Raw genomic sequence first — 27,394 nt, forward strand, 5'->3', positions numbered from 1 at the left:
TCCATGGTTAAAGATGCTGACTCTCAGTTCTCTCCTGTCTAGAGCTTTCCTTTTTTATCTTTGAAGTTAAAATCATTATTCTGTGTTGGTGCCATTGGTTCTGCTTATTTTTTGTATCTCTCAGAAATGAAAGATCCAGTCTTTTTTGGAATAGCTATGAGTGTAACATATCAACAAGTTTATATTTTATACGGCTTGTGGAGCTGGATTTTGGAATTTGCTTTTTTAGTGGTTCTTTTGTGGAAGAGAAATCTTTCAGGCATGAATTGATAGTCCAGATCTTTTGAGGTCTGTCTGTGCTAACCTATGACCTCTGTTCTTACGAGGTCAACATCTGAGGGCAGGAGATTAAGGCAGTTAAAAGATTGGAATGGGAACTGGAATGGAAAAATTAGCCAGCACATTTTGGGTGGAAAACATCAAAGTCATCAAACAATTTGCTTATTTTAAACTCAGTTTAAGGGTAACAAGCTAATTGTACTGTGTTTGTTGATGCAAGCAATTTATATTATTTGAGGAGATTAACACAAGAATTTTTTTTTATCAGAGAAACATAATGTATGCTCAGTGTAAACGTGCTATGTATTTTGTATTGTAAATGCTTTTGTCCGACATTTTTAGCATAATAATTCAAGATCTGATCCTACAGTCAGTGCACTTAATTAGCTCTATTTCTTATAAGCAGCAACAGTAAGTGTTGCAAAATCTGAATCTTGCTTGTGATCTGCTGAAGACCCCTCACATTCATTACAGAATACAGGTGCTCTCCGTATATGAGAAAGAGTTATTCCCATTTATATATTTCTTGACTCTGATGCTTAAAAAACATTTGCAAGCATCTCTTTTTGTTCTAGCTTTTCAAATGTGAATTCCTTTTCAATGCAAACTTGTCACCGAGGAATGTTCTTTCATAGATTATAAATGGATTTAAAAGAAAATGGTCTGTTTGTTCTTGTCTGTCATAGTTGAAAATTCATTAGTTTGTTTTAAAAGAATGAGGACTTAATCTTTCATTTGTACAATTGCTTTCAAAGATGATATTATCTAGAGAAAGACAACTTTCCACATCTGAAAATTAAGCGAGTTCAAGGATATGTGTAAGCAATCATATTTTTTGTCTTGCTTGTTTGAAGTGCAAATAAAAGTGGTTTCAGTGTCACATGCAAAAAGAAAGACGAGTGGTTCGGTGTGCGGTCCTACCTTGCAGGGGAAAAAAAAAGTCATGGATGTTACAGCTCCAGCTTTGACTAACAGTATGGATTCTCGTATTTCTCTAGTAGTTATGTTATAAGTAAATCAAAGTACTTTAAAATACAGCTAGACTCAAGCCTCAGTCTGTAAGTCTCAGTCTCTCATCTTCACACATTATTATTGTTCTTTTGATAGTAAATAATATGACATACGAGATTTGGGTTTCCATTCTCAAGCTATTAACTTCCTAAATTGTTCCTCTAAAGGCTTAAACCTTCCTTTTGCATTTTTTGCCTCTGACTTGCACCTGAGGGAAATTGAGAAAAAATGCTTGCCATCATCTCTCCCTCCTTGGCGGAAGGAAAAGAAAGGAAGGCAGGAGGAGCTGTTGTGGGCTGCAGCAGCCCTGGGACTGTTCCCACGGACGCAGCCACCCTTTGGTTTCCTTCCTGCCATTTCACTGGGGTGGCTGGAGAAGCTGTGCCAGCTGCAAGAGCTGCCACATCCCTGGGGCATGGGGGAAACAGGGAGTGTTCGAACGGGCAGGACCAATCCCAAAGGCTGCTATATCCCAAGGATCAATTCCCTGGTTCAGTTCTTACGGTAAAATGAGGTAGTTGCTGATCAGCCATTTTGTGACTCTGGTTTGCCAGCCCTCGCTGTGGCTAAATAAATAGGCATGATGGATGGATGCGGAGCTAATTCTGTCTTACAGAATGACTTTGCTTACCTGCTTGTGAGAATGTGTAATGAGAAACACCAGGAGTCATTGTGAAGGAAAGAGTTGTTAATGAATAAAGGAGAAAAGTTAAGCAACTATGAAGATAATGTGCGCGACATGACTTAAGATAGCCTTCTTGTTTGCCCAGGCCATTTCTGTACCTTCCTTCTGTTCTGTCTGTTTAGATAGTAAATTCTTCAGCATAGAATTGGTTTCCTTCTTAGTCCATAAAATCACTTAAAATCACTGCTGCTTTTAATTGCAATAATAATTGTCATTTGTGGTCATTTGAATTATTAGAGAGCAGCAAAATATACATTTTTTTTGAATCTGGAAGACTTGCTTTCCCAGGAGTTTTGTTGAAAGTGTGTATCCTCTTGTAGCAATTCAAACATCCTGTCCATGATCCTGCTTTTCTTAGTTATCTTTTTGACACCGTTTAGAAGTAGTTTATAGATAACTAAGGTCTCCGTAATGAAGAGTGGGGTGCAGGAGGTTTTGCGTCCCTTAATTGTTGTTGCATTAGTTCTAAACATACTAAGAGCAGTCTCCAAGCTTGGTATGCAGTAGCTTGCTGGGCAGAGTAGACTGCTAAGTTTGAGGGAAGGGGAATTCAAAACTTAAAGAAATTATAGTACAATTTTTGAATGACTTAGAGATTGTTCCATGTGAGAAATAGGTAGAGAATATATCCTCAATTCCCTTGCATGTCCTTTCCACAATAAAAATTTGCTGCTTAGCCAGACAAAACTCATCAGAATTACTGCAAATAATATTTTCAGGCTTACGTGCTTGTGAAGGTTGAAATTTCTGCCAGTGCAGCTGCTCCAATAGATTTCTGTCTGCAGTCCCACCGTGCTCTTGGAATCAGTGTTTCCAAATGGACTGTCTAATTTGCCTCAGATGATTCACTTCCTTGCCACGAACTGCCATAAAGAGATAATTTCTTCTGCTTTGCTTTCTGGGATTTAGACTCTACTGCCCCCCTTCTTTTCAAAATAAGAACTCATCAGAAAATGCCTTTTGTAGTAATGCAGTCATGTTCAGAGGGATTCAGAAATCTGGATTATTGGTGATCTTTTAGTTTAGTTTAGGCTATTGTTTTTTTGTGTTTCTTCTCTGTTTCTAGTTGCTAATTTGAATGAAAAGCCAGCAGAGAATCATGTTGCTTTTCTTTGTAATTGGTGGTTGTAATTATTCCTCAACTGGCAAGTGAATTTGAATGTCTGTGAGATGCTTTAGGTCATGGCTGCCCTTAAAATCTTTAGAAGTACATGTTAATATATATATAAAAGCTGTTATATCTCTTTTCTTAGTGACCCAAATTTCTTGCTTAATTCTTGCATAAAATATGATGTAATCACATTTGAAAGCTTTTGAATTTGGTAGAATAATAATAGTCTTTATTGTTAAGATGTATTTTATAGAAGGTTGACTTTACTTTTGGAAAAGAAAAATCTATTAACATTTATATCTATTATATTTATCCTATATATACATATATTGTATGCTTTCTCGTACTGTATACACATTTATGCACACACAATAGATTCATGAAAGATTGCCTCAGCTGCATTAAAGGAAGTGGGTATGAAAAGGAAGATGACTCGATCAGTTCAGTTAGAATGAGATAAACACATTGATGACCTCATAATTAAAACAACAACAACAAAAACACAAAAACACTAGTCTTAATAGCTGTGAGGAAAAGCTGACAGGAACTGACTGATGCTTCTTTCTTATGCTGGCAGTCATATTCCATTTCTATACCAAATTTTACTAGGTAAACTCGGTACATGTAGTCATGTGATAAAGTGATTCTGTGTAATGTGTTGAATCCTGATTTTGTAACCAGGTTTAGTTTATTGCAGTTGGTGATAGCTAAGATCATGCCTGACTGGCAGCTTCTAAAAGGTGCAGCATGTGCCTCATTAGTAGGACATCTAAACAGCCAACAGTCTCTGATTTGTGCCTGTATAATCAGTGTGGCCATAGTGTGTGCTCCATTCTCCAGTTCTCTCTGCTGTTGTAACCTAGAGTGCATTATTGTACGTTAACCCTGTGTTGCAGTATGTGGTTTTAGGCAAAACGAAGCAATACCAATATATCTGCATTAGCTTACTCTGTTAGGCCAGGTAACACCGTTGTAATGACACGGACTTTTTCCTTCTTGCCTGTGCAAGGTCAGCTGAGAGTTTTCACAAACCTGCAAAAAACTACTTGAACGATTATGGTTTAGACTGTAAGTGAAAAAGTATATGAAATATAAGGTGGTGTTAGTACTGGAAATTACTCACGACACTGTATACACACTAATCACTGTAGTGGAAACATCCAGCTGCTATAATGAGATGCTGTGTTGGGAACAGGATACCACCATGTTCCCTTTCTGTGGTAGCAGGTGGTAAATTTGCTTAAGCTTGCATATTTTGTTACACTGTAGAGGACTACAGTTTGTGTGTGGCATATAAATCCATTTTCCAACTTGGAATTGTTTTTTTTTCTGGTGTTTTGTTTTGTTTTTTAAAGGCACATTCTCATTTAGTTAAGAAAAAACTTCCCCAGGGACTGGTTTATATGTAAAGACTTAAATCTGTTACAAAAACAACAAAAAAAGGCACTAAAGGATAGTTCAAGTTTGTCTGTTTAAAAATGCTTATTTCCTTGAAGTATCCAGCTGTGACCTCTGCAATGGGTCATGCATATCAGTCTGTAAAAACTAAATGTGATGATTAGGAGCAGAATCTGGATGGAAGTGACGGGGGGGTGGTACTAGGGATGAGGAGGAAATGTGGTAAATGGGATCACTGGATATGAATCAAGTTGCTTGTGCAGTTAGAGCTGACTGGATTACAGAATAGCAGAGGCAATGCTCACCTCTTCATGGCAGGCAATGGAGGCAGGACTGTTTCTGACCTGATGCTTTCATGAACTGATGACTTCAGTGTCTTCCCAGAATCAGGAATGCTGTAGTTCTCACTTCCCTATTGTCTTTTTTCCCCTGAGAAGGTTAAGAATAGTTTGAGAGACTGGTTTAACTTATGTATTTTCTATGATTCAGAAGAAGTAAAACTCCAAATATGGGTTAGCTGTGAGCTGACCAAGAGACAAAGGGTAACCAACCACGGGTTGTCACTGTGTGCTTTGCACTCGTGGTCCTGGGTGCACAACGGGCCAAGGCTCTCCCCAGATGGGACACAGCTCTCTGCCAGGGCAGCCTGGCTTGCCCCGATGCCCCAAGCTTGGTGTTTACTTGGTTATATCTGCCCAGGAACCACAAGCATGCTGCACACGTCTGTAGGATGCACAGCATCTGTGAAAGCCAGTGCAAACGAGTGTGTGTCTGAGAGGGGAATGGCTTTGAGCCCCTGGAGGGGAGCAAGGCCTTCCCGGCTGTGTGCTGACTGCTCAAGGAAGGGGGCCACATGGTGTGGGTTCTGCTGCTGTGGTGTGGGCTGGGATGGGCAAGCCCAGGGGTCCTAGGAGGGCTCTCTGAAGAGAGAGCATTTCTCTCCTGGCATTTCAGACAGCGGTTGTGCTGCTGATTGCTGCCACACACATATGAGGGCTGGGACTGCCAGCATGGTTGGCCAAGGGGCTCTCCTGAGGACGCTGTAATAGATACAGCCCTGGAGACCTGTTTGGCAGAGTCTGCCAATAACTTAATTCTGTCTGTACTGCAGGCTCTCTCTGCAGAGGAAAAGAGCCCCAGTGGAAGAGAGATGCAGGGCTGCAGCCTGGCCAAGTCAGCATTTGCCTACCAAGTGCAATTAGCTTGCTGTGTACCCCTCAGCAGATGGGGAAGCTGCAGAGATGGCCCTGGCCCTGACCCCAGGCTGTGCCTCTCCTGTCTCAGGGGGAATTCGAGGCAGATTCCTTCAGATTTGGGGGTTAACTTAAAAATTTCCTGTGTCTCTGGGGACACAGAGCTAGTCTTAAAACAACGTCTAATCCAGGCTTGCCACAGCTATCCTGGTGATTTTTCTCAAAACTCTTCAGCCAGAGACTCAACTGCACTTCACAATCCAATTTTTTTTGATTGAAATGATGCCTTTTACTCTAAATTTCAGAAATAGTTTTTGATATAAAGCATACCGTGTATGTTTGTTTGTCTCCACTGTGCTGAATATGCTGAATCATAGAATCATTTAGGTTGGAAAAGACCTCTATGATCACCAAGTCCAGCTGTTAACCTAGCACTGCCAACTGTCACTAAGCCATGTCTCTAAGCACTTCATCTAGTGATCTTCCAAGTACTGGACAGCATTAACAGATTTAATTGCCTTTCATTATTTTTTTCCAGCAAGGGAACTGTGTCTTTAAAAGAAACGGATGCTACCTCTAATTCGGTAGCATACTCCCCACACGGGTACAGTTTCACATGACAGAGAACAGTCCCCTGCAGCCCTAAGTGCAGTGATCTTCTCCCTGCAGGGTGGCTGGTGCTGACCGAATCCTACAGAGAGCCAACCCCTGGAGCATAACATAAGGAGAAACTAATCCTGTCACAAAAGCATTGAGAAGCACTGAAAACAGGGGATGCCTCGCAATAGCAGTGTGGCACTTGGTTGGTTTATCTGCAGTGGGGAGACCCTGTGAGTATCAAGGCATGAGGCACGTTGTGCTCCCTGGTCGAGATCTCCCCCACAGCGTGGTGGGGGCTCTGCGGCCCCGTGCTGGCAGTGATACGTATCCTGCCATTGCTGGAGGCAGGGGGTTGGTGAAGGAAAGCAACAGGAGCACAAAACACAACAGAGAGCTGGTTTGGGCCTCCAAAAGGCCGGAGGTGCAAACAAGCACTGGCAACACCTCATGGAGGGCGTGGGGACTGTTCCAGACAAGGCCTGTGCTATTCGAGCTGTCCGTGTCAGACCACCGGCAAACCTGTATAAAAGATCCCATTGCACATGGTTCCCTGCACGAACGATGTGCTGTGTTGTTAGCAGGGCTGCAGCTTGTGGTTTTCCTGATCAGGGAAAGAAAACAGGGTGGGAATCGCAAATCTACCCATTTTAGATGCTTTGGTGCCACCAGACCATTAACTCATCTATTAAACTGCAGCATGAGGTGGGGAGGTGAGGAGAACTGAGGCTCTCAGAAACAGATTGCTTATTTAAGATTAACCAGGAAGTCTGTGCCTGGCTGGGAATGCGAGCAGCATTCCTCAGCCCCGCTTCGGACATCCCTGTCCGTCCAAAGGGGAGCCTTCCAACACTGCAGTGATCAGGTTTAATTCACTGCCAACTTGTAGTTGGAGGTTTAGTATGAATGAGCAGTGCATGTGTAATGGTTATTTCTCAGTTCTTTTCCTTCCTTTCAGCAGCTGCTCCTCAAAACTTGCAAAATCTGAGTGGCAGGCTTTGAGGAGTACTGCATATCCTGTTATCACAGCTCTTCCTTTCCTACCAGCTTCCTCTAAGCAATCTGTGTTTTGTTTTGTTTTTTTCTGCCTCTGTTGCATTAGTTTGGAGTGCTGTGAATGATGTGAAGACAATTGGAGATAGGTATTAGAAGTAGCATTTCCTGTTGTAATGGTCTGGTGTTTCATATCAATCAGAATATTGTAAGCATGGTACAGTTTCAGCATTCTGTTTTGGAACTTAAATGTACTAAAATCATAACCAGCCTTTGTGACAAGGATAGAGCTGATAAAAAATAAATAAATTTCACATGCTGTAACAGAAATCATACTATTTTCCACTAATTTTTCTATATACATCAATTTCTTTGTACTGTAGAGAGAAGCTCATGGTTCAGGTTTCTTAATGACAGCTCTTCAAAGGTTCTTTTTTTCACTGAGTGAAACAGAAGGATTGTATAAAATCGGGACTTAAAGCTAGTAGTACTGTAATGCTGAAAGGTACACTTAAGTATCAGTAATATATAACTTTTGAAACTCAGTGTGTAATCCATTAAATGCCGTGTTTTCTAGGCTTCCAGGAAAAGGAAGTGATTATTCCCTGATATTTCCAGACATGCACATTTTCTTAGTTTTTACGATGAATCAGTGAATTTTCAAAAAATACTGATAATAACTATGAAAGCATATTAGGAAATACTAATTTGTTAAGTTGAAATATCAAACAACTTTTACTACAAATCTTTCAATTACTCCAGTTACTAGAAAAACAAAATGAGTATTGACAGCTCAAGTCTTGAAGTTTGGATGACCCCCCTTCTTTAAGACACCTTAAGGTTTTCTTGTTGTCATCCTTATCAGAGGAGAGTCACCAGCTGGACTAATTCATGCTGCAAGGCTTCATAGGAAAATAGCTTTGCAGCTATTTTTGTGATACACATGTGATACTAACTCTGTGGGCAAGAGGCAGGACAAGGTACAGAAATGCGAACTGCTGCCTCTGAAAGAAACAAAGCGTTAAGGAAGCTTAACATGCTGAAATCAAGGGGAGTTTATCATCTTCATCCTATAGTATTGAAGTGACAAACAGCACGGGGTTCACAGCAGCTGTTGCACACGGATGTTATCTTATGGCTAAAGAGAGCTTGTAAAAGAAGGGCATAAAAACTGCGGGCAGCAGCCATCTAGCCAGCCAGATCTCAGAATACGTATTCCAGCCTTGCATCCTACTAATAGAATGGACCTGGAAAAATTGGGAAAAGTGGGTAAAGTGCAGTGGTACCAGTTACAACTTATGCCTTCCCTTCATTATTGTAGCTTACCTAATACTCGTATTTGTCAACTAGTTGGTTTTCTTTTTCCTAGACAACGGAAATGTGCTAATGGTAATTTGTTTAGTCTTCAAAAAGGATCTGTTGTAGTGCATAAGGGATAATTACCAAGTAAAACAAGGTTTAACACATGAATTCTGAAATGGGCAAAATTAGTTTGCTGAGCCCAAGAGCTTTACTTCTCCTTGAACCTCTTCTGCTCCCCTATGAGTTACGATTTGGAATTAGAAATGTTTTTAACAAGATAGTAATTATAAAACTGCTGCACCTTGTGCAGTATATCCCCCTGAGCCACTTGGTAGCATCTCAGCAAAATGTTGTGGCCTTTAAGAACAATCTTACTAAAGAAATGCTCAAGTTAAAAATAATTTGAGTAGGTTGCATCCTGCTATTTATGTAACAGATAAAGGGGGTGAGGGACAGGATTGATGTAAATTGGCCTTCCTGTGGGGAGAAAGGAGAGGTTGCTATGTTCTGCTTTTCCTGCTGATGTATCTTTCCTCAAGTTCCCCGATTCCTCATTATTCCCCATCAGCAGGTAACCTTGATCATCCCAAAACTTCCATGTCAGATTATAGGAACCCCAGGAAGAAGTTTGGCTGGCATTTCTTCTGCTTTTGGGGAGCATGTAGGAAAGGAGAAGCTGCTCCTTCTGATAATATCTGGGTCAGCCTGGGGAAAGAAAAAAAGAGAAGTGATCAAGTTAAAGATTGCCTACCCCAGTCCATGCTACAGCAGGCTGAGTTTGCACTGCTAAGCTTTGGGTGCCTCCTGGCTGCTATTGCCAAAGGCACATAGACCAGCTGGGAACAGCAGGAACATAATAGATTTCCTTTGGTTGTGTGCCTCCTACAACAGATGAGGCACTGACCTGAGGATCTGGGGGCGGGGAGGGGTGTCCTTCCTTACACTGCCTAGTGCAAAAGCAAGTAACTTCAAACACATTAGGGAATTTGCTCCGAAGTATTGACCATGGCTGCTCAATCTTTTTAATCATCTAATCAGCCCTGATGTTGCAAAAGCCTCTGTGCAGTTTGCAGCATCCTTCTAAAATCATTCGCAAGTTACGCTGTGTTGTCTTCATGAGCTACTCTGTCAAAGTCCTCTCCCAAAGAGGCAAGCAAGTTACCTGGTACTCGGTGGTACAATTCAGACATTTCTGGCTGCAGTCTCCTCTTTGCGTGGTGCAGCTCGCTTTTCTGATGGCTGGCCCACTGGAGAGGAAAGGCTTTGTACTTTTCTCACCATGCTCATAGCAGTGTGCACCACATCTGGAGTAAACATGGAGAAAGTTCCTTCCTTCTCCCCACCACTGACCATGTTCCTTCAGTGCTGCTGGAACCTGTTAGAAGGCCAGGTGTAGTCTTGTGGGTTTCTTCACTACCCGCACTGCTGTTTTTCATCAGCAATTGTCTTTATGTTGCTGAATCATTGCTCAAGCAGTGTAAAATGTTAACTTTTACATCACACTGTACAGATAGGTCTTTGCAGGTAACAATTTGCAAGTTTTCCCCTTATTTCTCAGACTGATGAGTTTCTTGTGAGCTGTCGTTACTCAAAACTCTTCCTATTTCCATTCTTGTCGTAGAGATCCAGTCGGTGAAATTTGACTGAATCTTCAGAAAGCGATGACAAGTAATAAAAATTGTGCAGGCACAGCTTGTCTAGGTTGGGTGGGACAGAAACTGTGGCCTGACTGTTGCTGAAGTCAGTGATGATTGTTGGTGTGATTCAGATCTGCTGTGGCAGGGTCTGAGGCTGCAAGGAAGGAAGAATCTGAGAATTTTCAAGGAGCGTACAGGGAAACGAACCTGAGGTAAGATATGATGTGCTTCGTAGGATATGGGGCTTGGTTTCACTCAAGGACTGATAGATCAGGATTTTAAGACAGGCAGGGGGAGAATGGGGTAATAGAATGGACCTGCTGCTGCTGCTAACAACCATTAAAAAATACAAAGCCAGCTGCTCTCGGAGCAGGGCTTGATCCTTTCAGTGCCTTTAACAGCACAGTATATATTCAGAGGAGGGGAATTCATGAGGCCCTATGGACCTACACCATGGCATTACACAAAAATGCAAACCCGAACAATGGGTGGCCTCAGAGGTTCCATCTGGCTCACCATTAACAAGGTTGAAGTAAAGTGGGCTGCCGTGGCTGTGCCACACACAATTTACACTTCAGATGCTTTAACTTTGGACAGGAGGGAGCGCAGTTCTGAGCGCACATGGCAAGGGCCTCGTCACATGTGGCAAAAGTATTTAGCACTGATGCTCTTTGAAAGATACAGGAGTATTATTTAGGTGATTTTAAAGTACTACGTACAAAGTGCGGCTCTTTTGAGTAAGTCATTAAATATATAAATATGTATATCCTGTCAACAGATTGGAATTACAGTTGAATCTTGTTTGCCCAGGATATTTTAAGGACATAATATTATTAGTGGCTGGATTCAGCCAGCAGCATAGGTTATTAGAGGAAATGCTGCAACCAGCATTTCTGGTATGATAACCTGAAAACTACAAGCCACTTCTAGGCTAAAAGAGATACTGGCACACAGACACGTATTCTGTTGTAAAGCATTGAGTTTTCAGAGCTACCAAAATACTCAGCTGATAGCATAATTAACCATGGCAAATAATGACCTTTTAAAAATGTTAGATAAAATACATTTTCACACTTGAGTAGGTTTTAATAATGCTGATCGTAACTGCAAGCATTAATAATCGTAATTCTATAGGCTGTCCCATTCTTGAATAAAAATTTGCTTAATCTCAGTGAATGAATATTGAAGTTTATAATTCAATTATGAAGCTGCTTTATGATCTGTAAGACAGGCATTGAGCAGTTATCTCTGTGGTAAAGATCTAGTGTAATTTCCAGAGGGAATACATCTCATGTCGCTACAGAGGTGCTCAAGGCAAACCACAGAGCAATGTGTGTTTTGCACTGAATGACAAGTATTGCAAGAAACCTTGCTGTCTTGATTGTCTTTGACCCCAAACGATGAGTTTAACAATTGAGCAGAACTTCGTACCCTTCCTCAAGTTAAGCAATTAAAATTGCATACAGTGAAACCAGCAGAAGTTAACTACCAGTTACCCTTGCGATGTCCGTAGCCTCACCCAGGAAGGCCTGGAGCAAGCAGCCCAGCATGGTGAGCTTCCTTCATGGCCTGTGCAGTGTCACCGTGATGGGGCACCCTTCCTCTCGAGAGCACTGCCAAGAGGCTGGGCTTCAGGATGCACCAGTGGTACAGCACTTGTACGTGTGTAGGCTGGGAGATGCCCAAGCTATACTAGACGTGGGCAGTGGGAGGGCTCACGAAAAGAAGAGTTAGTGTTAACCTCAAATAGGTTTGGTTAATTTTATGGGGAATGCATAAAAGAATTGTGGAAGTTCGTATTTACTTAGCGTAGGGTAAATGAGCATCTCTGCACGCTGTATTTAGTTTGTGCTTAACTCAGAGCATGCTTTGCAGTCAGCTCAGCTACTTTTTTGTCAGTTAAGTTCTTTTACATCTCACTATCTCTAATTGAAAGGGAGTTCTGCCACAGCCATCCTGTTTACAAAACCAACTTCAGCATCTGTATCTTGTGTCTGAGCTTCTAATGTGTGATTCTTTCATCCGTCCTTCACATAGCAGATTAGATAAATGAAATATTTTGATTGGCGTATTCACAAACACAGGTAAAAATTTGATGTGAATTTGTGTAAAGACAGATTTCTATAAATAACGTGCACAGTGCCAAGTTTTTAGTGTCTACTCCCCTCTGATTTGACAGTGGAGAAGACTGTGCTTCCTCTAACCTGTCTTTGTGGTTTTGGAAAGCTGTGACCATGGGCATGGCTAGGAGAATACGACTGTAGCTGATTTTGAGGCTGATTTCTGCTGAACATGTTTTGTGACCACTAGGAAGTCCCAGGTGGAGGATGCGGTTTCACACTGCAGTTTCTCTGGCAGCAGTGCTTGAGGATGACGGGAATCTCACTGCTTGGTCTACTCCCTCCCACCTCCTGCCAGCATTTATCACACCCGTGGTTATGCCAATGCAGTGGCTTTGTGCCTCAAAACTGGAGGTGTGATGTGAACCAAGCTAAACAAATACTAGAAACTGGAAAAAAATGAAAGAAAAGATGAATTGTCTGAAAACCTTTGCTGTGGAGAATTGGATGGCAGTTTTAGTTATCAAAGTGGATTCTTCCTAGGAAGTTTTGAAAGCAAATTGTATGTCTTTGGAGGTATTCTTGAAAAGAGGGATATTTTCTCTGTGCTTATCTTTCATTTATTTTCATATTACCAAACCCAAAAACAAACAAACAAACAAAAACCATGAATGAAATGCAAAATAGTTGAGCTGGAGTCCTGGAAACTGCTTACGGTGCTAGGTGGCTTGTGCAGTACTCAGCCAGGATCCCTGGCAGCTCCCTGCACCCTGCCTGGCGTGGCCTGCTGTTGCTGGCTTGTTTCACAGTACGGAGCATGAAAGCAGAAGGGCCCCCCAGGAGCTACCACTGATGCTGCTGAGACAGCAGTGGTGGTACTCTTGCTGTGTGGGAAGCTGGGATGAAAGCTATGCAAAGTAGTTTGTTGAAGTTGTTCTGATTCAGGCTTCTACATTGTGAAGGAAGCGTATACTTTCCTCCACTGATTCCTGGTTTTGTGTTTCCTGTCAACACAGATTGAAAAAGACATGTGAAGGGTTTTTCTGCATTTGTGCAAAGTGCAGGTTAGGTCTTGGTAGCCCTCCTTTTCCATTTAACATTTGGGTTGCAGGCGTAAGTGAACTGACTTTTTACAACTTGCTCATAACTTTTCATCCCGGTAGTTGGGCAGCAGTGAAGGTGCCACAATAAAGACAATAAATTCAAAGTCGGGTATTTTCTACATTGTCCAGAATGTGCCTGGTTCCTGCTCTAGTTCACTGAATTCTGATCAATTTGTGGCCTGGTCCACCATAAGATTGGACAATGTTGTACCACAAATATTTTTTTATTCACCAGATATAATCCAGAGCAGTACAAACCAGTATCCTCAAAGCTACGTGGAGCCTGATTACTTGTGAAGTCGGTGTCATTTAGGCATTTAAATATCTGTAAACATCTGATGGTACATGACAGGGTCACATAGGCCACCTTAACAGAGAAAGAAGCCGCTAGCACGTTCCCAAGTCTGGGACAGGTACCTTAGCCATTGGGCCATTTCTGCTCTTTGGGTGACACTAGGAAGGGGACAGATCCATCTTCTTAGTATTCTGCAAACTGCACCAGTAGTTCAAGAAAAACTCCTACTCAGATTTCCAGCCACTTCAAAAAACCATAAACTTAGTCCTTTGGAAGTCCGTTATGTTTTTCAGGTTTAGTTCCCCAAAGGTTCTTTCTGTATTTTTTCTCTCTGACTTCCATTACTACATTCTTGGTCACCAGTTTCTAAGCTTGGGAACGATTTAAAAAAACAGATTGTTCCTGGAAGTATCCAGGAATACTGTGGGAAGTGTCAGACTTGTAAAGGTCTTCTAAGGCCAAAGCTGTGTAGGTTTTGCAATTCTCAACGACACAGGAGGCGTTTGGTACCCAGATGAAACATTTGGGTGCTGTCAAGCCCTCAAAAAACTAATTTATGTGCTGCCTATACATCGTTTTTTATCAGCAGGGGTTTCTCCAGGACAGCCAGTCAGTGCTCTAGCTTGCACTGGAGCTCCACAGAATTACCAAGGTGGCTCCCGAGCCCCTTGACTTGTGTGGCCCAAACTAGCGAGCACACTTTAACCTACACAAAAGGCACCCGAGGGGTCACCACATAGCTAGAAGTGCTTACGCTGTGTGTGTCTGAATGCAGGGCTTCCTCTGTCAGGAGTCTGCTGTGTTCTCCAGATGGTGGCTGTTGAGCCTTTTGAAGAAGGATTAACAGATCCTTCATGTGAGATAAGAGACAGGGGTTCCTCTTCTCCGCTGTCTCGGGGGAGCAGGGATGGTTGAGGAGTTCCAGGAGGACTGCACCACGTGGTGGGAGCAGGGACATGAGGTGTGGGGAGACTGGGACTGAGGAGGAGCGGGCAGGGCTGCAGGGTCTGGGCAGTGCAGCGTGACAAGTTCAGCTACAAAGCATACAGCAGCTCGTAAGGCTGGTGTCGGGGTTTTTACAGCACTACAATACTACAGATACCTAATGTTGGCACCTGATGTGATTTGTTGTTGCACAGGTGTGGGTTGTGGTATCCATATGCCACCACTCAGGAGTAACTGAGGAAGGCTCATGCCAGCTGGGGACACAGCCCGGTGCTGGGAGCGTGTCGCTCATCTCCCTCCTCCCTCTAGCTAGTGATGGATGTTCATCCAGGGTGGCAGAAAGATAGATCTAGTTCTCTGTCTACAACTTAAATCCACTGCTCCAGCAGGTTCAGCTGCAGTATGTTAGGGTCTTGTGGGAGGGTACTGGCAATTTTTCCTCTGGAAGATCTATCACTGCAATAATTAACTGTACACTGAATAATAGTAAGAGTTGACTACGTAACCTCACAGCAGTATGGCCAATAATCAGTAAAACGTGAAGAAACTGGATTTCAGTCAGCATTTCCAATAAGGGCTAATGAAATCCCATGGATTCGAGCGGATTTGATGTTACATGTTCCATTTGTAACCACTGCACTATGTCCCTGTCACCTTTCCATGTCTTCTGGCCTGCTCCCAGAGCCTGGGAGTGAAGGAGAGCACACAAGCTGCCAGCATAACTGAGTAATCCTCTATTTTGCTAGAAGTCAGGATTTGCGCTCCAAAATGGAAGAACTCTTTAACTATCCCCCCTTCAGAAATGTGGTATCTTGCTGGCCTGTGCACACATTGCATAAGCAGCTGTAGAAACATAAATATACGTCGTCTTATATCCCCAGCCAGAAGTCATATTCATCACCAGCAACTTCACGGCTTGTATTCAAATTGTGATACTCTTTCTGCCTCGGTGTGCTTTCAGTCTTAATGTATGGTTTTCCTGCCTTGCACAATGAATGCTGCTGGATAACTGGAAGGTTGTTTGTTTTAGAGTGTAGATGAAATGTTAAGGCACAGACGCAATGCTGGCATTAATCGCTGTTCTGCTTTGTGACAGCTTTCAAAATTGTAAATTCGGGGCTTCCATAATGGAAGTTGCAGCTCAGGTATGAATTGCTGATCAGAACTACAGAGAGCTGGTTATGCTGTGCTCAGCAAGCATATCCATTGCATCTTCCTGTTTTTCTAAGTCTAGGCTTCTTATTTTATCTAAATCTTCTGATGCAGAGTTCTTTGGTCATGGTAGGAAAACAGATGCTTTGCCTGTAAATGTCCTTTCTTTTGAAATCATTTAGTCATTTTTTCTTGAAAAAATGACTAAACCTGAACCTTGGCCATAGTTCTTTGGCTTTTATAAAAAATAAACAAACCAAAACCTTTGTGCTAAATTATGCTTTCAAGGGGTTATATTAACCAGCAAATGCAGATTTAAAGGTGGAACTGGGAGGCTTCCTCATGAGACACACAGAGGGAGAGTTACCAATTTTTTCTGGATTTATACCTGTGTGATTGAGAGCAGAATTAAGACCATTAATATGATTTGTTTCGGGATGATACAATCTTTTCTAAAAAAAACTTTGTTTACCTCATTGTTTGCATTTTACTGTAGTAATATCACTTAACGTACCTAATCATGATGAAGAGGGATAAAGCGATATAATTTACTAGGTATTGTAAAATGCTTTCAGTTATGGTTGATTATTTGTAACCCTCCACAGAACTAACAGATTTCAGAGAAAGAAGTGTTAAACTCAAGCCCATGCATAAGATTTACCATCCTGAGGCTAAGCTAAGAAAATTGAAGCACCATATTTTGAATTAATAATGTTGTTTTTTAAATTTATGTGCACAAATGTGTGTTGTTTTTGTTGGCCTTTTTTTGTTTTGTTTTTGTTTTTATGCACATAACTGTATAGCAAATCAACAACCACGATGGTAGTAGAATAGGTGGTAGAATAGTAAAAAAAAAATGAATTGTTTTGCTTTTAATTCTCAGGCATCAGGCAGACCAGCAGAAATACCTGCCTCAGGTGGGAATTAAAAGCTTTAACATTTGAGGCTTAATCCTGTTGCTGCTGAAATCCTCTTTTCACACTTTAATTTTGCTTCTGCATTTTGATGTGAAAAGCTTCAAAATTAACATTTTTCTCTAAGATGTTGAAAGCCTTTAAAAATGTTATAGAAAATAATGACTGCAACCACTCTGTAGTAATGTCAGTGTATGGCACTCATCCGTTTTAAGCGTCTTAAGATGCAGGTTTGGAAAAGTGGATTAGGAACTGACTGCTTTCTTCCTCAGTCAGTAGGGCAGCGTGATACAGATTTCCCTTACAAAAATGTGACTTTGGAGCATCTGAGTGACCTTATTCCTGCTGCAGGTGTTGGACACGTGAACTGACAGGCCCAATGTCAAGGAAAACCAGCCACTACGTTTGTTGGCCTTTTGTTACAGAGCTGGAGAAAGAAGCTCTGCCCGTATTTCAGGTGGCATGAGTTGTTCTATCTGTTCCATGAGCTATGGAAGGAACGCCCACAGAGATAACTGACTTGGCCTCTAACAGTGAATGTGACAGGAACAGTCCCTTTATTTCTGAAGAGTGAAATGAAGATGTGAGGTGCTGGTCACACCCTGCAGTCTTTAACACTTGAGAAGACTATACTCATGCATGTCATCTAATTCACTGAATGAATAGAAATTTTTGAGAATCCACGTCAAGGCTGGTGTTTAAGCCAGTCCATACTCCTGTTGTCAGGTATATCTGAAACTGTGTGTGTGATACTGATTTGTAAGGGATACTTGAAATTATATGACCCTAAAACTGGTATTTAGGGAAGGAGAATGGGTTATGAAATTCACCAGGAGTTGGAAGACTTGTGATTCAGTTGGCGTTATTTACATTTGTTGTTAATGTTAGTGACAAAGTAAGGAAAAAAGCGGAAATGGCAAGTTTATCAATCAGTTACAGTTACCGCCCTTTTTCCTGAAGCCTGGAGTAGCTGACTTGTGGATGTGGAAGCACTGGAAATGGCTCTGTGGAAGGCAGCTGAGGTCAGGCATGCTTCTTAGCTCAGGACCAGCACCTCACTGACCCAGAAAGAGCTGAGCTAGCTTTTCACAGCGCACATCCCTACCCACACAGCCACCTCTGAGAAGAGTTTTGGTGTTTCTGAACCATGCTTGTGACAGGGGCACCAAGGAGTGGGCTCAAACACAGCCAGCCAGGGTCTGCCCAGCTCAGCACCCCACTTGCGAAAGGCTTCCCAAATGCGGGTGCACACTGCAAGGATAGCCACAGTAAATCTTTATGGCAGCCTTTCTCCCAGCATGGACTATGGAAAACATTTATTGTTTTAAAAATTGCTGCATATAGAGCTGCTGCCATTTAAAATCTTTGTATCTTTTTTTAAATTCCCACAAAAATTAAGGCTTACAAATATTCAGAATATTTGTGTGTGTGGTTTCATGATGCAAAAAGATTAACAGCAGTATTGTATTTGAAATCACAGTATAGCATTTCATGTTTGAAATGTGTGATATACGACTGTTTAAACCATAACTTAAACCGTCACTGATCTTGTATCTGCTATATCTGAATGGGTTGGAGCCATTAAAATATACTCATTCTTTCCACACCATATTGATACTATTGGAGCAAACCCATCTTTTGTGTTATTTAGGAAAAAAGACCTTGTTTTGTAAATTGTTATTTCAGGAGTTTCTAACTCTCACTATAAAGAAAACCCTTTTGTTTTAAAAAATGAATAGTATATCCAAAGCATTCCTCCTTGAGGATGCATTTCATACGTTTTTTTTTTATGTGATGTGAAAATTTATGTAATTTTCCTTCATGCCTCTGAAGAGGGACGAGTGGATAGCACAGATAAGGTTTCATGGAAAGGAAGAAAGAATGGAAATGATATAGTGGAGGTTATTTTTCAGAGCTGATGTCTGCATCGTCCCTTTCATTTTTGTGGAGAAAAAAGACTGCGTTTGGTGTATTTTGAGCCACCTTCCCATTTCATTGTTGGCCTCGGTTCTCAAGAAGGAAAAAAAATAAAAAACACCAAGAAAGCCATCTTCCAGTAAAATCGTATTAGCAGATTTTAAACAAATTTATTTCCTCGTGCACTTCAGCTAAATAGTATCCCGAAAGGCCTGATTTATCGGACAAATGCCCCACGTTGTTTGTCAGCGTCTTTGTTGGGGGGTGAGGGGGAGGGGAAGCCCACGCAACAAAAGACCATAACCTATTGATATTACTTCTGGATGCACGGGGGAAAATAGATTGATTTAGAGCTAACCACAGAAAACTATTCGATCTGATGAGTTTACGATTAAGCATTTTTATTTATTTATTTGTAATGAGAGTAAACATCATCAATATTCTGCCCTGTGTTATTGGAAGCCTTGCAGAAAGTGGCTTTGTGTCAGCGTGCTGGGGCTAGCTGCAAGATGAAAGAAGGCAACCTTAAAAAAATCATGGAGGGACTGTTTTTTTTTTTTTTTCATGAAATTGAATGTGTTCAATCTGATACATTATCACAGGTTGTAGGATTTGGCAGAGAAATAGACAAACATTTTTACTTTATTTCATCTTTATTCTTTTAGAAGATTACCTTGGTTTTAGAAGGTGATTTTTTTAATCTCAAAAGCCAGTAAGGCACAGTAAATTTTCAAACCAAATTTTACTGAAGAACAGCAGCCTGCAATTAACTTTCCCAGCATGTCGCCTCTGCACAGCGTTTTGCTTGAGTGAGGGACTCAGGGTAGCACGTAGTCACAGGATCAGGGCAAATCTAAATTCGGTGCCGATGTACCAAATTCTCAATTGATAACACACCATTTTTAAGTGTAGTTGACAGAAAACAATTACAGTTTTATTTTTTTCTTCTCATGGATTAAAAAAAAAAATCAATTGTTGGAAGTTTTCTGCATTTTGCTGGGCACATCATAAACACTCTGACGAAGAAGCTTGATGCTCAGTTCTCTAGTTTGTTTAACAAGATAATTTCACATGACCTTGAGTGATTTAAAATACAGTCTTTTGAATGCTAATATTTTGTTAGACCATTTTCAGAGTTATCTGTATCCCCACTGCATTCAAAAGCAGCTTAAGAATTACAAGTTAACATACAAAATGGCATAAAAACTAAAATGAATGTGGATGTGAGGAGGAGCGCTCCAGAAATTACCCCTTGGCCTTTGCGGACACCATGCATATGCCCAGGGCATCTTGTGCCCCTGCAGCCATTCCCTCCTTCAGAAAGCAAGAAGCCAGGCTGCCTTAATGCACGCCTGGTGTGGGGGTACACACACAAGGCTCCCTCCTGCTCTGTGCTGCTTTAAAAAATGCCAGCCAGTGTTATTTCCCCTGGGATTTAATGCTGCTCGATGGGGGGGAACAACCTTCTCCCAAAACAATGGCTGCAAGGGAATCCCCTCAAAATGCAGCTGAGGAAGGAGGGAAATGCCTGAGGAGTGCTGGCCACTGCATGGGGTGCCTGGGGTCCCCAACAGCCCCACTGCAACACGCTGCTGCTGCTGCACATATGATCAGTCCTTTTATAACGCAGTAAGGTATGAGAGGTGCCCTGTCAGCTGCAGCCACTGGTGATGCTGTCAGCCTTGGGAGAGATGATGTGAGAGATTTGCTATCCAGGATTTACTTGGTCCCTGGAATATTCCATTAATCTATTAAAATATATTTGCGCTTCTCTTGAGGAAAATTTCAGTCAGAAACCTCTGCCAGCCCCTCCGGGGTGTTTCTAACCCTGCGTGGCCAGGCACAGGCCGAGCATGCACCTGCCTGAGCTTCCCTGCACCCGCAGCCTGCCTTTCACGGCTGAAGCATCTGAGGCCCTTGAAGAGTAAAACATCCTCGTTTTGTCTAAAACCTCTTAGATTGGGCGTAGCTGAAGCTGCCTTCACGGCAGAAGGGGGTAGATCAAGCAGTCCGCTGCGTGTGCTGTTTGCAAGAACCAGCCTCCCTTTGCGTTGTGGTGAAAGCAGTGACTAAAAGAGACAGCATATTTAGGTACAACTTGAGACATTTCCTTGTAATTATTCTCTGCTTTAGTTGCTGCGTTGGCATTCAGCATGTTGTAAAAACATCACGCTTGCACATGCTGTTAGCAAACCAGGCCATTTTTCAAAGCATTTAAACTGCTGGATGAAGCATTGTTCACCAAGATGTGGGGTTTTGTTCTCCGATAGCATTCAGAAAGGAAAAACAAAAAGGGAGCTGGTGCAGGGCCTATCTTGGTGAATTATTTCTCTGACTACATCCCTTTGCTATCCCTGTCAGATGTTAAAACCACCACCCCCAAGAAAAAGTCAGTCATTAGAGCAATTCTAAAGCTTTTTCTCCCAACGGATAATAGCGTGGAGCCATACAAATGATTCTCTCCTTGTCATATATATTGGATTATCATCCAAATCATATTATGAAGCAGCATGAAGAAGCAAGCAGTTGTCCTTACCCTCCTTACTGCTTAGTTCAGCTGAGCTGTTGTGGGGAATGTGTTTGCGAGACAGTTGTGTCGTCATTTTAAGAGTGCTGGGGCTAGGGAATGCTTCCTAACTATGAAACGAGGCGACTGCTGGGACAATAAAAAACAGCTGAAGACTAGAGGGTATTTTATTTTGTGTTTGCATTTGGTTGGGAATTTGAGTACTTGTAATGAATTTCAGCCATCAGCTTATTGTAATTACTGCAGCATGGTTTGTGTTGGAATCTGTACGCTTCTTGCTTGTTCATCTATTTCCACTAATACGTCTAGTTCTGTGTAATCATGAATCCATAGTAAAGGAGGATATAGAAGTATTTTTAACCTTGCAGTATACTCTTTCTTTGTTAGTAGGTATTAATGCTACTGTTTTCTGGAGTATACTGAAATACAATATTAGGTAAATTGCTCAAGGTATTCCTTCATTTGCATGCTCATCATTTTTATACCAAAAAACAGTCCTGATCCACCTTCCCACCAGTGCCCTAACAAAGAAAGGATTCCCCTTCAGGGTAATTGCCATCTCTTCATTTATTTTGTTGCATTATTTTTTGAGCCTGAAGCTACCCAGTAAATAATGAGAGCCTTCTGTGAGAAGATATTCCTTTTTTAGTAAACCTTTCTTGCTGTTTTGTTTCTCTAAGGGTTACTTATACTATCACTGAACTTTTAAGGGCTTTTTATGTTTTACCCATCTCATGATGTAAATTATCTATGAAGCTTTATGTTGTAAGTGTTTATGTTGCAAACACTTGTACTTAGTATAGTTGTACTCACCTAGAGTTTCTGAAAACGTTATTAAATGAGAATTTGCTAATTTTCTTAGCAGGAGCCAATTTGTGTAGAGTTCTTCATATTAATGTGTATATAGATGTAGCTATATAAACCTGTGTGTGCATATCATGCGTTATCAATTTTCATTATGTTGTAATGTAGGTTTATAGAGCAGAGGCAAGCAAAGAGCTGAAGCCTTTTGGACAAAAGGGTTTAACACCATACCTTAATGTGCGTGGATGCTGCCATGTGGTGTCATTTGTGAGCTCCTGAGGTGGCTGACCATTTCCATTTTGGTGTAAATCCCTTGAGAGGGAAGGCATTTCAGAGCGGGGTGTGATCTCTTCTCCTGGTAAGAGTGATTGACAAGGAGTGAATAAATAGTTAAAAGAAGCGAGTGAATACCACCCTCCTGTTTAAGTCCAGGCACACCCAGGCTGGCACATATATATTCTAATGAGATACTATAGCCAGATGCTTGGGTTGGTTAGTCACAAGAAACATTCCTGAAAAGCCAAATCATAGTTTAATTACAACTGCTCCTGGTAGAATTTTATTTTTACAGTGACATTTTACAAGTGATTTGAATAAATGCAGGGAATTACAATATTTTGCAAGTAGGATGTATTGATGAATATATATGCAAAAGGTGACGGAGGCCTCTTGAGTGGAAGCAGGGGCTCTGACAGCAGGTTCTTGGTCAATTGGTGAGGTGAAATGGTTCACTGAATTGGATAACACAGTGCATACCATAGTGACTGATTAAATTGATTTGTCCATGGCTACCGCCTCCTCTCCTACTGAAGCCCTTTAACCTATTTTCAAACTTTTTTTTTTTTTTTTTTTTTTAAACGATTCTAAGTAAATGTGTTGTTAGGGAAGGGAGCCAACACAAATGCGTTCACAGCTATAAAATTCTATATTCTGGTTCTGGATTAAGTTAAAATGCACGATTCCCAAAATGTCTGTTCACTCCCATGTGATACTATATTACACCATCTTAGATAAAAAGCCTAGGAATGAGTACACTGCTAGAAACAGATGTGGAAGATACTAATAAACACCATTCTTTAATATAACCTGCATTATAATGAATACCACATTTGTGAAGTCCTAGGTGTATTTCTTGGAGGCAGAGAAAGTAAAATACTTCAGGGTTTTTGTTGCTGCTGTTCTTTTTGTTTGTTTGTTTTTCTTTTTTTTTCTTCTTTTTTTCTCCAATAGCAAGTTTTACTTTCTTATTATTTTATCCAAAAGATGTTTAGTAAACTTGTCAGGGAGACATAGCTGAATGCTGCTGTTAAACGGGAGGTCACTAATTTGAAAACACCTGTAATGATATGGAAAAAAAAGTAATCAGATTGACAGCGTTCATTAACTGGAAATTTATCAAGCTTTTTTTTTCCCTAAAATATAATGTTTTGGTCTTAAATCAGGATGTTCATATTTTACAACATACTTAGTATTGCCTTGCTAGGGAGATCATTCTAAAGACAATGGGGCTTGTACGTATTTTCTTTTTCATTCAAGCGGAGCTTTATCTCTTCATGGGTTATTTCATGCTATATGCAGGCAGACTAGTATAGGCATAGTCTTCAAATTCCACTGAAAATCAAATAAAAATTATGTGCACTGATGACATAAAAATGGAACCAGTTCACCTAAAATATATTATTGCAGTTGTCATAAAAAGTGCAGAGTTCAGTGTAATGGCTTTGGTTTCTTGTTTGTTATTAATTTTTAGGGAAGATATGACAATTTAATTATAATGTTTTCTGAAGGGATAATGAAGTTCTGTGTATCATTTAGCTTCTTTAAATTATAAATCAGTCTTGGGGAATATGACAGCATGCCATGGGCAACTTATGCTTTCTTTTTTTTTCATTCGTCTATTAAAAGAAAGATACGGTTAGTATCTTGCTAATGGAGAAAAAGAAATATTGAGAGGGCGTTTCTCAGGGATTTTTTCTTGGATGGAATTTGCAAATGTTCACAGCCATTTTGTAACCTTTCTATAAACTACACAGGTTTTATCAAGAACATTTTTGTGTAGACAATGTATATTCTGTAATTGAGACTACAGCTATACATATGGCTTTGCATAGGCTAAACATCTGTGTTGTGTGTAGACTAACAGCAATCACATTGTGGTTTAACTCGGCAGGCAGCTAAGCACCACAAGCCAGGAGGGGACAGAGCCAGGACAGATCACTAACTGCTAGCTCAAAACAGGGCTTTGTTGCTTTCCAGGAGCCTGAAAATTTTGATGGGGGCTTGAGCCAAAGCACATTGCATTGTTTTATACATACAGTTGCTTGCACATGTAGTTGTTTTGAGTCCTTCAATCCACTCTACTAGGCATGGTTGTTTGCAACTGTTTTTTTTAATTAGTTCATATAATTAAGGGGAAGCAAAAACAAATTGTCATTATGGGGTTAGTTCTCTTCAGTAGAATGCTAGATTATAATAGATTTAATCCATACACATTTGGTGCAAATATTTGTAATACAGAGAAACAGAAACCGTAGAAAAATAGCCAAAATAAAAAGTGATGGATATGATCAGCATAGGATCATCAGGTAATTATTGTTCTGTATCAAGTGTTAGACTGATGTAAGTCAATGATTTAAGTTCCTGGTGTGTGTGTTACAAAGTAAAAGTATTCAGTAAAGAATTGTTGGATTTCTCCATGATTCCCCTTGATAATAAGATTAACACAGGAGTGTTTACATTTTGGCCATTTTAAAGACTTGGCGAAAAGGTCTTGCCTGTGGCGCTTGGAAGAGGTGCTCTGCCGTTTGTCTGCTTCTGGGCAGCCCTGCTTTTGAAGATGACACCCAGGGTCACCACCACTTGCATGTGGTTTGAGAATTTCAAGAGAAAACAAACAAACCCTGTTTTATGACTCTTGCTAGGGCTTTACTCATTTTGTTTTGAATTGAAACCATAAAAGCCATTCCTGACCCTCTGAAACATAAGCATTGTAAAAGCTCAGCCCCCACCCTTCCCTTGGCGTGCCTTAACTGAGCCAGAAGAGGCAAAGTTTCTGGGCGAGATCTTTTACGTGCCCAAAGAGCTTTTTGGAGCACTTGAAGACATGGTAAAGTCCGAGGCAACTTCCTTAGGGAAAGCCAAATCTCTTCTCCCTATGCGTTTCTTTATGGCCTCAACCCAGCGACTCACAGGGTGAAGCCCACCCCTGGGTGAAGAGGTCGGCCCTGGCGGCTGCCTCCTCCCCACCCGGCTTTGAAATGTTAGTCCTGCCAGGCATTTGAAATACTAGCGCCCACGGGGGTTTAATGCTATAAATACTTGAGCAAGAAGCGATGCTTGCCAGGGCAGCGGCGTCGGGATCTGTGAATATTTGGTGCCCTCTAGCGGGGCCGAGGCTGGCTGAACCCCAGCATCATCCCTCCTTTGGGGAGAGCCAGCAGGGTAGGGGTGGTTGGGGGTTTTCTGTCTGTCTGAGAGGTTTTATATTGAAAATTTTAGCCTCCTGGCGTTGTGGAATTCGTGGAAATCCCAGTGCAGCGGGGTTTTCTGATGTAGTTGTACGGTGCTGGTGACTGGCGGCTCTTTCAGCGGCGGGACCCTCGCAGCATTGTCCCAATGCTGCACAGGCTCGTCTTACTGCTGAGGGCAGTGAGGCATCCCAAGGCTGTCACGAAAGCGTGGTTAGGCACCTGCCTACATCTGCAAATGCTTCCGATTTAGCTCTTGGCAGTCAGTAGAAAGGTCCCACTGAAAACAAGTGAGGATCTGTTTTAGAGTGGTCTTTACTTTCAAGCAGTACCAAGGGTATCAGTATAGCAAGATACTGATAAGGATGATAGTAACAGAATCTATTCCTAAGTAAGAGGTATTTTTTGGCACCGGTGTGACATAGGGGCACATTCCAAGTGCATTGCTTAAAAAGCAAAACTCAGATATATATTTGTCTGTGGCAATGGGATATTGTCGCAGAAGCTCCTGCTGTCTCACCAACAGACCAAGTGCACAGTCAGCTTCTGACACACAGAAAATCTTACAGTCTGATGCTACATTTTATAACCAGCTGTCTCTTTTCATTTTTAGATGCTACAACTGTGGTGGCCTTGATCACCACGCTAAAGAATGCAGCCTACCTCCACAGCCAAAGAAGTGCCATTACTGTCAGAGCATCATGCACATGGTGGCTAACTGCCCCCATAAAACTGTTTCGCAACAGCCCACTAGTTCTCAGGGAAGACATGAAGCTGAACCACAGCCTTCCACTTCTGCTTTCCTGAGAGAAGGGGGAGGAACATACGGCTATTCGTCTCCATCATATTCTCAGGAGGGAAGGTCAGAGATCTCAGAGCGTTCAGGCAGGTCACCACAAGAAGCTTCTTCAAGTAAGTTATCTGCATCACCTGAAGAACCAAGCAGAAAGGGGCCTTCTGTTCAGAAAAGGAAAAAAACTTAAAGCATTTTTCATAACTTTCCATTTCTTTATCCTCTCGGGATGTCTACCTCATGCAAGTACAGGGGAAATAATTTCATTATCAGTAGCTGACCTGGAATTTTAACTACTGTTGAGGAACTGTGAATTTTTTTTTCTTTAATAGACAAATCACTCCAAGCAAAATACATTTGAGCAGGGTGCGTTACGTTTTACCTTCTGTATATGTGTGTATGAGTGTGCACGCGCGCGTGTGTCTGCATATCTATGAATATATATTTTTTCCATCAGAACACTCTCCAGATCCCACAATACATTACTGTGAAGCAATAGACACAGTACCCGTAAATGTTGCTGAACTCATTCCTAGAATCGTTTTTCAAACATGTTCAAAAAAAAACAAAAACAAACAAGAAAACCCAAGAAATCTCACCAAACAGAAACAAAAACACCTGAAAAACCACACACAGAACTGAGATCAAGACTGTTACTTCTCTTGTGAACCAAAGGATACGTTCATATTTTAAAGCTGCCATATGGTACTAAAGATACTAAGACATCCCCCACACCATCAATTTGAGTTATTTTCTTTCCCTCTCTACAAAGCATCACTTCCCCACTTCCCACCCCTCCACCCCCCATGCCTGTGAAGGGCAGTGTCACGACTAAGCATGGCTCTCATCACCACCATCCTTTGTTGGTAAGGAGTTAATAGCTCCAGAAAAGACAATGAATGTGTAGTTTCTGTGCTGGTTTCTCAAAATGTTTTGTTAAATTAATATGGGTGTAACTGTAATTTAGATGACCGTATTGTAGGGGAGACTGTGTAAGTTGTTAAAGAGCAAACAAACCCTTTTGAGTGGTATCAGGATATCATCCTGCTTCACCCTTTGTATTCTGTGAACATTTAGGGGACCTTGGTGGCAGTAGTAGCAGCAGCAGCAGCAGCAACTTCTCTTGGTCCCGAGTAGTGCCCCTGAATTTGAAGGGGCTTCCCCCTCGTTTACTGTTGAAATGACGTGGAGAGAATTCCTTAGGGATTTTT

The 27,394-nt window shown here is 41.4% G+C and overlaps 1 protein-coding gene across 3 annotated transcripts in view; it reads left to right on the forward strand.

Moving 5' to 3' along the window:
* Positions 1 to 26,373, forward strand: part of LIN28B (lin-28 homolog B) — a gene marked incomplete at both ends in the record, with an annotated part of 83,844 nt that extends 57,471 nt beyond the window's left edge. For all 3 annotated transcript variants that reach the window (XM_084284767.1, XM_084284769.1, XM_084284768.1), the window contains one exon: positions 26,004 to 26,373. In XM_084284767.1, coding sequence (XP_084140893.1) covers positions 26,004 to 26,373 — 370 coding nt within the window. The remainder of the gene's footprint in view (positions 1 to 26,003) is intronic.
* Between the last annotated feature and the right edge of the window lie 1,021 nt (positions 26,374 to 27,394).

Source organism: Netta rufina, assembly GCF_964035555.1.
Source record: "Netta rufina genome assembly, chromosome: 3".
In the NCBI taxonomy this organism is placed as follows: Eukaryota; Metazoa; Chordata; class Aves; order Anseriformes; family Anatidae; genus Netta; species Netta rufina.